Source organism: Cydia pomonella, chromosome 15 (assembly GCF_033807575.1).
Source record: "Cydia pomonella isolate Wapato2018A chromosome 15, ilCydPomo1, whole genome shotgun sequence".
NCBI classification, from domain to species: domain Eukaryota; kingdom Metazoa; phylum Arthropoda; class Insecta; order Lepidoptera; family Tortricidae; genus Cydia; species Cydia pomonella.
The window spans coordinates 19,077,297-19,089,543 of record NC_084717.1 but is presented as its reverse complement, the minus strand read 5'-3'; the positions used below and the strand labels follow the sequence as shown (position 1 = coordinate 19,089,543).

At 37.6% G+C, this 12,247-nt stretch overlaps 1 protein-coding gene across 1 annotated transcript; it reads left to right on the top strand.

The window, feature by feature from the left end:
- The first annotated feature begins 976 nt into the window (after positions 1-976).
- LOC133525403 (tetra-peptide repeat homeobox protein 1-like) lies at positions 977-11,289 on the top strand. The gene is made up of 2 exons (XM_061861650.1): positions 977-1,109; positions 10,198-11,289. The coding sequence occupies exons 1-2, from the start codon at positions 1,086-1,088 to the stop codon at positions 11,218-11,220; spliced, it is 1,047 nt and encodes a 348-aa protein (XP_061717634.1). The 5' UTR covers positions 977-1,085; the 3' UTR covers positions 11,221-11,289.
- Positions 11,290-12,247: the final 958 nt, after the last annotated feature.

Below are 12,247 nucleotides of genomic sequence, written 5' to 3'. Positions count from 1 at the left end.
CTAAATGAAAAAAGCATGGCGGTCTTTGGTGTCGGAGGCCAAGATCCACTTCGGGTCGCTGCGACACAGCAGTAAGTATAGTCCCTAAAAATTAATCCTCGCATGTACCACATAGTAACACGTAAAACGCAAGTAAATTATCGTTAAATTATTGATATATTCATGTTATTTAAGCTCAGACCTTACAGGGAAATGTACGGCCATCTTGTTCTAATTGACCAGAAAACCCACCGAATTGCACTAAATATTTAAATCACCAAAACGTCAAACGGACATGTTGCAATGGATGAATTCGTATACTTACGGCCCGATTCGAAGAATGAGATACGATAACGATAAGTTCAGTAGGGCTATGATGGTCGGCTCATTATCATTTGTCACCATGCCTGTCACTTTCTAACAAGTATGTACTTAAGTTCGAAAGTGACGGGCATAGTGACCAGTGATAAAAATGGAACCAAGCTGCCACCGCTGCAGGACTACTATGGTCGGCTTTTTATCATCTGCCATCATGCCTGTCGCAGTCTAACAAGTATGTAAGTGCGAAAGTGACGCATGACGTGACAAGTGATAAAAATGCGGCCATGATACCGCCGTTGGTTCAGATAAGTCTCGGAGTTTCTCGGCGAGTGTGTACAGCCGGCATGAAACATATTGGCCTGTCTAAGGCACACGGCCCGATTCGAAGAATGAGATACGATAACGATAAGGTCTGGTTTAGATAAGTTCTCATTTAGATATCGTTTTTATCTCGTATAATTGACAGAAGCAGCTCGATTCGGGCAACCAATGTCACTTTGGCGTTAGAAATACCGTAGATAGATCTTATTGGGATCACAGCGGAATCGAAATAAACATCAATTTTGACATGTCGTTTAGTTATCGATATTTTAAAGATCTTTCCAAGATCTTAAACGTGTCTTAATCATTCTTCGAATCGGGCTGTTAATTACTAATTCGATGACCATATAGCGTGCTATGTGCCTGGATATATAAGCGGGTCGAGTAAGGTGCTGCAACATTTTAGTTCGGTACTAGATCGAGAAGGTTGGTAACTAATGTGATTTGTGATCTCAAGATTTAAGATGGCAGCAGTTCCGGTTTTCATGGTGAGGATTTATTTTTATTTAGGACTAAGCTAGGGCGGAAACGGATATAACTTCAATTGTTATTCCTAAAAAAAAGTTAGAATTTTTGGATTGATTTAACTTTTCATGGCTCTCTCGAATGCACTTATAAACCAACCCTATAATGGGACTGGCACCTGTAATGTATATACGCTGTAATGGGACGGTATCGAGACTATCGAGTAATTCTGTAAAAAAAGTATTTTTATAATTATATTTATTTTTGACGTGATAACGTCTTATAAATCGATGAACACCGGTTGCATGCACGAAAACGTGTCACGTTGTGGACAAATCTCCATGGTAACTCCTTTTTTGTATTATACAAAATAATGATAATTCAGTGATAATAATTCAATTCGATTCATAAATAAAACTATGCAAATTTTCATAACTGTGTTCTTATGACGTTATCACGCAAAATTATCTTCCGTAAACCGACTTTACAGACAACCATTTTTTAAAATAATATTGACACAAATTGCAGTATTTATAATTAACTACATAGAATACATAAACGACAAATGGCCAAGAGGCCAGGGTCTGTTTTAGGTTTCTTTATTTTTTCTAGGTAGGTTTAGTTTTAGTCGTTTTATTTTATAAGTAGTCATAATTTAATTTTAATATTATTATTATAAACAAATGGGAGATTCAACTTTTAACGCACAAAGCGCAACGCAAAAATATCTACATTTTGCAGGTGTCGGTGAAATATCAAAAATACTCAATATTTTCTCTTAAATGTCCCATGATTGGCGCCGTTAACATAGGGCTCAAGTTGTCTGTGAGGCCTATTCGAGATAAAAACATCTCATCTTGATTTTGGATATCAGTGTGCATTTTAAGACGAAATGGTACGACCGCGCGAAATCGCCTTTTTATACAAATGTATTACTCATTTTCCTACAATATTTTGACACAATTTGATTAATATTAACCACGGCTCTTCGTTTGATTTTTTTCGAATTATTAATTATTATAAGAGAAGTATTTGTATGGCATTTATGTTTCGCTCTTAATTATAAAAAAAATCAATAAAAGCTATATATAGTTGATATACATCAAAATATACAAAAATATTTTCCATAATGTCAATATCCAGAGGAAAATGGGGACTACGTTTGTATGGAGCAGTGGTCGTCCCCTTTCCTCTTAAATACACCAATGTATAAATGGCGCTTTTATTATGTGCGGGTGGGATAAAAATATATCATATTGATACCATATCAATAACTGATAAAGATTATATTTTTATTTTTAAAGGCAAAAATTTAATCAGACAAGTACCGAATAATATAATAATCTCAATATACACTCGCGGGCAAATAATACGGGTCAGTACGAAAAACTAGAATATCTCATAAAATAATTAAGCTAGGAGCATGAATTAAATTGTATATTATAGATACACTCATAGTTAATAAAACAACATCAAAAGTTAGAAATGATATTCACTTGTTTATTACTTTATATGCGTGAACATTTATTATACAAATGACATTAAGTTATCATATAATTATTATAGATATAAATTTATTGTTTATTTAAATTACATATTATATTATAGTCTCACGCATGAAAATTTATATTATTGCTAGCGTTTGTCGCTAAGTTGTCACATGTGCCGGCTTCTTTGAGAGTATTTTTAGTAAGAAATTAAGTTTTCAAGTGCACCTTTTTAGAGTAAGACCAAGATAACTCTGCAGCATTTTTTTTAGCTCAGACGCCATAAATTCATAGAAGTGTGACGTTTAAAATAACACTTGCTCGTCTGTGCTTTAAAAATCGCTTAATTATCTTGGTCTGATTCTATACTCTGTATTTTTAGGTATTTAAATAAAAGTTAACATTAAATTTGTACATATTCGGGTAATTATAACATTTATTGGTTAACCAACCAAATACAAAACCGCCTGGATCTGTCACTGAACGACCTGACTTTAACCTACATTATTTGATCATGTAATGTTTTCATCTACCCTCAACTGGCTTAAGGAGCCATTTGAGTGTATATTTTGTTTACTTTTATTTAAATACCTAAAGATAGACTATAGTAGGTACAGTCAAAGACTTTAATTATAAATTGATCCATTTAGGGTTCAAGCTATGTTGTTTGCCAATACTAACGGTATGAACCAGGGTATGTCCTTAAACTACGTCCAAAAGAGAGGTATGGGCAATGTGAATGTCATCTCGCCTTGTGTGGTAGGGCACAGCACAGCAGATGTCATTCCAGATCTAGAGCAGAGCCCAACTGGGGAAGTACCTCCACCTTACAGAAAACCGCAGCCAAATAACACTTGACCCTACTCATAGTGTTGTGTTCCTGCCGGTGAGTAAGGTTGCCAGAGCTCAACGAGGGGGGTGGGGTTAGGGTCGGTAACGCGCATGTAACGCCTCTGGAGTTGCAGGTGTACATAGGCTACGGAGACTGCTTACCATCCGGCAGGCCGTATGCTTGTTTGCCACCGACGTAGTATAAAAAAAAAAATGAAATGTCCAATGTAAAGTGGACCCTAAATGGCGTTAATTGTTGGTTGTAGTGTTATTAAACGCTGGTTACGAGTACATAGGACGTTATAACCCATTTCAAATGTACATCATAATGTTTTCCGGTACAGTAATGTAAGGATTACGCTTGCTAATAGTGTAATAGCAATTAGGTTTATTAGGCGTAACGGTGTGAATAACGGACTTAGTATTTAAAATTCATATTGTTACCACCGAGTAAATAATAGACATAATAGTGCTTAGTGCCAATTACATCCACACTTTACTTTATCAGCCCTGGGCTATAACCGCGAAAATCGAAGTTCGTCAATTGCGGGCATTTTTCTCTGTCACTCTAATTACGTCTTAGTGAGAGTAAAAGAGAAAGATCCCCACAATTTGCGAATTTCGGTTTTCGCGGTAGGCCCCCTGATATCAGGGGGCCTACCGCGAAAATCGAAGTTCGTCAATTGCGGGCATTTTTCTCTGTCACTCTAATTACGTCTTAGTGAGAGTAAAAGAGAAATATCCCCACAATTTGCGAATTTCGGTTTTCGCGGTAGGCCCCCAGCGCGAAAATCGAAGTTCGTCAATTGCGGGCATTTTTCTTTGTCACTCTAATTACTTACGTGTGCTTACGTCTTAGTAAGAGTAAAAGAGAAAGATCCCCGCAATTGGCGAATTTCGGTTTTCGCGGTAGGCCCCCAGACCCGATTTCGGGCCCGAGCTAGAGTATTTTTCCGTTTCACCAAATATCAGCACATTTGAAATGTAAAAAAAATGGTTCATAAGTAAATATATCAAACATTGAACATTTTTAACAATTAGAGACAAAGTATTTTTTTAGTAATTTCAAATATTGTTAACGATGTGCTGATATTGCTGATATTCCGTGAAACGGAAAAGGAATATCAGGTCCGAAATCGGGACTGATTTCGGGCCCGATATCGGGAAGTGTGGATGGTATAGTCAGCAAACGAGCAGCCTGATGGGAAGCGGTCATCGTCGCTTATATGTAGAATCTGTAAGTGTCCGATTGTAGCTTCAAAACTCTTAACAGTCACACGAAACTAGCCGAATACATTCAAAATTTCGCTCTCATTGTCAAACTAGTACAAAAAGTAATAAGTCTTTTTTTCTTTATTGAAAGACCTTTGTTAATGACTGACGATGTCGCTCTGTATGTACTACATAAATCTTATCGTCTACTTAAGCCTACCGAGGCAAGCCCTAGACTGGAATCCCCAAGGAAAAAGGAAACGTTGCCGTCCAAAGCAGACCTAGCGCCGGACTATAATTGCAGAGGCGAAGGCTATTGGGAAGACTTGGAGCGAACTCAAGCACGAAGCTCAAGAACGATCCAGATGGCGGCGCACTGTGGACGCCCTCTGCCCCATCTAGGGGACATAGGACAATAAGTCAAGTCAAGTCACTTAAGCCTACATTTACCAACCTATAAATTATGTTAAATTAAGCCTCAGACAGCGGCTGGGACAATACATAATTACATCTACCAATCTTAAAAAAGTTAACATCCTCAATCTCTCGACGAACTGATTCAATAGACAAAGATGTGATAGACGTTTTCCTCTACATCACACTCAGAACAATTCGGTGATGGAACTTTACGCATCATGTAGGTAAGCAAATTTGAAAAATAATGTCTGTACGGAGCCCTCGGTGGGCGAGTCCGACTCGCACTTGTCCGGTTTTTTTCATACGATGCATGCCCAGTAGACAACGGTGTTGACAGTCCTGCCTGTCGCGTCCCTCAGGTCCTGGGGGTCTACCGCGAAAACTGAAATTCGCAAATTGCGGGAATCTGTCTCTTTTACTCTCACTAAGGCGTAATTAGAGTGACAGAGAAAAGTCCCTGCAATTGACTAACTTCGATTTTCGCGGTTAAAGCCCAGCTCCGAGTAAAAGTGATGCGTGATGCGGGCATGCCGGGCACGCTATCGCCAGTAGATGCGCCATGGTTTGCGGTGCTGTGTCGCAGGTAGATTGAGTCGAGGAGCTACTTATGGCCTTAGATATGCCAATATTTTGTATAATTACTTTTCATATAATATAGTTTGAAATATCGTCATTTTGAATAACGTAATCAACGATAATGTTATTCTTGGTATAATGGTTAGAGTCAGACCAAGTTGGCAGAGATTTTTGTAGCCCAGATGATGCAAGTATTCAAACTTCTATGAAATTATGACGTTTACTTAACACTTGCACAGGCTGCAATATCATAGTCGCTGCTAACTTATCTTGGTCTGACTCTATAGGGTATATTTACACTTCGTCTAATATACACTGCAATAATTATTTCATACACTAAAACATATTTGTTCTAACCAGTGACATTATATAATTATATGTAGAACTCAATAAAAATAAATGGCTCCGAGAAAAATGGGTTAGGTTACTTAGGTTAGATTAAAACTGTGATCCCACACAAACGAATATCTAGCAAAAAGTGGGTTAGGTTAGGTTAGAACTGCGACCCCGCCTAAAAAATAATGTTTTTGATTGTATAAAATATAACGTTAATAGCCATTATACAATATGTCTTTATACTAGTTAAAAATTATATAAAAGTTTGATAACAAAATCAATGTATAATAATAATTACATGGTAACAAATAATTATATATGAAATGGCGTTATGGCAAGTTTATAATAGTTGTTTATATTTATATTAAACATTACACACCCCAATATGTAGGATGCCGGCTGTACACCGCCGAGAAAGTTCATGAAATACTTGCCTACCTTGGTATGTGTTTTATGAAGTCCTTCCTAGTTGCGATTTTTCCATAAACAATCGACAGCGAAAACTCGATTATTGAGTTTTTTGCGTGGGAATTTTAGTTCGAGCTGCAGTTGTCCTTATCGCACGCACGCACGGGCGCCCACCGCAGCGCGACAAAAACATAGCTTCAAAAATTCGAGATTTGAAAAGTTGCTCAGCTAGGAATTGCTCTTAAGTCCTGATGTAGGTAATAAAACGTGTACTAGAGTGATTAAATGCGTATTAATTAAATCCGAAATTTAAAATATTTAGTCGATATTGCCTCGATGGTATGTACTTACAAAATGTTGGTGTGCTAGAATCTAGTACCGTTTTACGAACATGGTGAAATAAGCTGTAGGTATGCGTCCCACATATATGTCGGCGCAGTCCAGAGTACATATAAAGTACATAAGTAAGAAATACGGTCGTTATATGTTATACAATCAAAAACACATAAGTAGGGTCGGCAACGCGCATGTATAAAAAAGGATGACTCACGGTAGACCGGAAAAGGGTGTAAACGTAAACGGTAAATAAAGCCCGGTTACCGAGGCTCTTATATTTATTACGTTTCAAAATTTCGGCGCTTTCCGCCGCTGCGCCCGCTTTTACATTAGTCCGTTGGATGTGGGACGGTGCCAGAAAAAAAAATATTCTAAACGTTTTAAGGTAGTTACATTAAACTAATAGATATAGGTAGGGTAGGTTTGTTAGGTCGCTTCAGATGCCCGAAGGGCAAACTGTGTAGACACAGAAGCCCCGCATTTAGGAAACGAGACAACAATTTTCATGCTTCCCAATATGCCTAGGAATTTCACGATCTGCCTGATCATACGATCGGCCGCCGACATGAAAATAGAATATGCGCTGTATTTAAAACACTGGACAAATGCGAAAGCGTTGTTCAGAAGCTTTTCTGAACTAATATAAGGTTCTAAATGTTAGTTAAGAGGGAAGTATACTATGTGATACATACATAAAGAGAAAACGTTTTTCCACGTTTTTCTACTTCTAAATATTTTCCGTTCTCCATGATTTTTTAGTATGTTAGTGACACAATGAAAGACTAGGTTTAGAGGTTTTCCTTTTTTTCAAAATTTGCAAAACAAATAAAAAAAAATATTTCTAAATGTGAAACCTATAAACTTAAGAGTACAATGCCTCAAGGGCCTATTTTAGATATAAGCTAGTTATAGTAATCATCTGTATATATCCATTATGTATATTGTTATTGTCAATAAATACAATTCCAGAGTATATTATGCTGAATCGATCCTTATCATAATCAAAGTGATTATTTAAGATTTAGCAGCAGAATTTCAAAAAGCTATTCTTCCCTCTTAATTGCGCTAACTAATTTGTGCTTTCAGCATTTTACAAATTTTGCTCTACCGTATAATACCCTGCCTCATACTTTGGGTACATAATTTAAAAATTCTTCGTAAGACATTTCAATTAATCGTTTAAAAAACGGTGTCTTTAATATTTCATAACCCCTGGAGTAAAGAAAGAGTCGACTCCCGACCGGTTATGTCATTTAAATTTAAAATTTGATTCATTGAAATAAAATCAAAATTCCAATAACTCAAAAACGACATATGCCACTTGAAGAGATAAGTCGCAAAGATTTACGTCTTGAAGTCATTTCCGTGACCCCGCTACAGTTTCATAGATTATCCTTATCCGACAATCCGGTGGCTCGCCTTGACCTTCCGTGTCGCTGCATGACATTGCACGGTGTCTGTGCACCTGTCGGGGCGTCAAGGAATTCTTGGATAGAAATGATAAGTGGCCAGTCCGCCCGCAAATCGGCTGTGTGATAAGGCTCATAGACTAAGTTGTGAACTGAGAATTAAAAAACCCGGCCAAGAGCATGTCGGGCCACGCTCAGTGCAGGGTTCCGTAGTTACTCTTCCGTCACAATAAGCTAAACTGGAGTTTAAAGTATAGTAAATTGTAAACCAAGGGATGAAACGGTACCTTTCACGCGAGTTAAACAAATAGGCTTTGCATACTTAATCAGTACCTAATTAAAGTAAGTCTTTTTACTATGAAGGGGAAACTTTTTGCGATAACTCAAAAACAGCTAAACTGATCATGTCCGCTATAGTTTTAATTTAATGTCTTTCTTAAGCTCTACTTCCACGTTTTTTTCATATTTTTTGGACCTATGGTTCAAAAGTTAGAGGGGGACACACATTTTTTTTTCTTTCGGAGCGATTATCTCCGAATATATTCACTTTATCAAAAAATGTTTGTTGAAGACCCCTATTAGTTTTGAAAGACCTTTCCAACGATACTCCACACTGTAGGGTTGAAGCAAAAAAAAAAAATTCACCCCCACTTTACGTGAAGGGGAGCCCTCAAAAAAATTAAATTTTTAGATTTTATTGTACGACTTTGTCGGCTTTATTGATTTATATATCCATGCCCAATTTTAGCTTTCAAGCACTAACGACCACGGAGTAAAGCCTCGGACAGACAGACGGACAGACAGACAGACGGACATGGCGAAACTATAAGGATTCCTAGTTGACTACGGAACCCTAAAAAGCAAATTAGTTGAAAATTCGTTGAGCGATCGTTTCGCTTTAAACTCTCCCGCAAATCGCTAGTGTGATAGGCGTTAAAAAAGGAAACATCAAACAAGAAAGTTCATAATTACTTGGTAAATATGCACTGATTCTGTATTCTTTGCAATGTCAATCAATACATTTTTCGTGTTATGGCTCCATCAAGGTGTTAATGATTCTGCCAATGTCGAAGTTGGATAAGACATGGCTAGTATATGAACCTCATTATATTACGATCATAAACAGGGTTCGGTGCAGTATCTGATCAATGTGCAAAGAAATACAAATTACCACTAACTGACTGACTACATACATTCTTTGCAATGTACTTTCAATATAAATTTACTTAATTAGTTGTCTAAGACTGACATGTAGCCTTGCTACGAGCTTGATGCCGACATATTCGCTTGCGTGTAAGTAACTTACTTTTTATGTATCTCGCTCGTACTGGCATATTAGTGAGAGCGAGATGTATAGAAAGAAAGTTACGTAGACGTTAGTAAATCGAATATATCAGTGTTGACATTGACAGTGACTCGTGTTAAGGCTATTGATATATATTGATATATTGTTTAATATCCTCTGAATTGATAGATTTTTGGTGATCAAAACAAAAGCTTGTTCACTTATTTCAAACGTGAATATTATGGAAGGTAGGGTCACGGAACAAAATCTCCATATACCAAAAAGTGTCCGACAAAAAAACATATCTAGAATACTTGAGAAAAAAATATAATCATAGACAGCGCACTTCACTCCGTCAATAACGCCTAGGTTCTTAGCTACTCTAGCGCTACTCTAGAGAGATTTGGAACTATTATTTATAGCTGACAGCTGGACACTTTTGCAACAATTCTGCCTAAGGAGTTTCTATTCCTTGCCTCTACCTTCCATAATGAATATGCAATGCTACTTTTCCATGTCTGTGACTATTAGGAGAATTGATTTGTAGATTTGAGCTAATAAAATCACATCCTTTATTTAGTAAAAAATATATTAGGCTTTCCATTTATTTTCTACGAAACTATAATACCAATAATCTGGTATTCACGTATCACTAACAATACCTTTATATACTTAAGCACCATACTTTGATATAATGATCGGAATAAGGGATATCTTAACGTTTAGGGGACTATCAGTAAACAGTAATCAGCTAGCATAAATTTTTATTGTCTTAATTCATGATAATAACTGCATATTATTTCTCCTATTCCAGATACTTCTGATAGGCAGCAGCCTATCCAAGGAGCTAGAAGATAAACCGAAACTCTCAAAACTGCTCGAAGACAACGGCATCCAAGACACGCCATCAGGAAAGGGGGTGAAGCGACAAGTATTCTCAACCGGTTTTGGGTCGCTCAGCTCGGGACTGGGGTCTCTGGGGACATCTATAGGGTCTCTGGGGACACCTATAGGGTCTCTGGGGACACCTATAGGTTCTCTGGGGACACCTATAGGCGCATCATTAAGTGCACCAATAAGTCTTGGCGCTCCAGTGGGGATCCCAGCAGCGTCAGCACCAGTAGCTGTAGCTCCCGCGGCCCCTGTGGTACCAGTCGCCCCCGTCCAAACATCCGTCGACATTGCGCCAAACCCAGTCGTCTTACGTCAAGAAGTACCCAGATTCATCACTAGAACGATCACCAGAAACGTCCAAGTACCAGTTCAAGTTCCCGTACCTTATCCTGTTGAACGCCAAGTACCAGTCCCGTACAATGTTCCAGTACCCGTACCGGTAGACAGACCGGTACCTGTGCCGGTGGTGCATAAAGTCCCTGTTGAAGTAACAAGGCATGTGCCTGTGTATTACGAAAGGAAAGTGCCGTATCCTGTAAAAGTCCCGGTACATGTGCCACAGCCGTACCCGGTTACAGTAGATCGTCCCGTGCCAGTTGACAGGCCTGTTTATGTTGACCGTCCGGTACCAGTCCCGCAGCCAGTGTATGTGGATAGGCCGGTGAACGTGCCTGTTCCTGTGCAGGTCGATAGACCGGTACCGGTGCCCCAGCCGGTGGTGGTGGATAGACCGGTGGCCGTGCCGCAGCCTTTGGTAGTGAATAGACCTGTACCGGTCGCACCTGCTATACAAACTGTGCCAGCTGTATCTACAATCCCCATTTCGAGCGGCGTCTCGCTTGGAGGGCTACCCACCGGCTTAGGCGGAGGTTTCTCTACTGGTTTGGGCAGCTCCCTTGACCTCTCCAACTCTATTTCGAGTTCGATTATCACTGGACGCTAATTTATTATACTTTTGGAATATATTGTATTTATTAAGGAATATTTGAATAAAACATCGTTATGGGTGTAACGTTTTATTTATTTGACTCATCCCAAAAATATGAAAAAGTTAGTTTTTACATAATACCTATTTGTATATACAATACAATATATAATATATATATTTAATATTATAGGACAATATTACACAAATTGACTAAGTCCCACAGTAAGCTCAATAAGGCTTGTGTTGAGGGTACTTAGACAACAACATATATAATATATAAATATTTATAAATACTTAAATACATAGAAAACACCCATGACTCAGGAACAAATATCCATGCTCATCACACAAATACATGCCCTTACCAGGATAAAATTTGAACCCGCAAATAATACAATGCAAATATTATTTATTTCTCACCAATATGAAAAGAACATAATGACATACAAATTAAACACACACAAAACACTTACCAGGATTTGAACCCGGGACCATCAGCTTCATAGGCAGGGTCGGGTAGTGACCCTGCCTATGAACCCCTAGGCCAAACCGGTCGTCAAAATATGTGTTTATAATATATGTTTGATTTTATTTAAATGATTAAAGTTTTAATTTTTATTGAAACTTTTTTAAAGATATGCAAAAAAAAATATGGGCCATACTCTAATTGATTAACTATTTGAAATTTTATTTAGTTTGTGTAAAGAAAAAGCCAAGTAATAAAAAAAATCAAAGTGTTTTAGACAGAAAAGATAAGTAAGGTAGTAAGTAGTTTAAAGTAGGTAAACTTTATTATTTTGGGTACCTACATAAAACGTAAATTAGTGAATAACCTCTCTGAAACCTCTTTAATTTTATGATATTTTTTTAGCTTCTAATTTGTTTTACAAATAAAACCCGCTAAAACTTAACGTATTTATATTAATTAAAAAATAACGTATCATGTACGGTGGTTCACAGGCCTGCCACGCCAAATTATACCTGTCATATCGAGAAATTAGGCTGCATTCTTTAATTTTAACATAAGAAACAACTATATCTA

Bases quoted from the DNA above. Each gene is read 5' to 3' on its own strand.
- LOC133525403 (XM_061861650.1), top strand. From the start codon at position 1,086: ATGGCAGCAGTTCCGGTTTTCATG. The intron at 1,110-10,197 runs GTGAGGATTTAT...CTCCTATTCCAG, and splicing joins CAGCAGTTCCGGTTTTCATG to ATACTTCTGATAGGCAGCAG.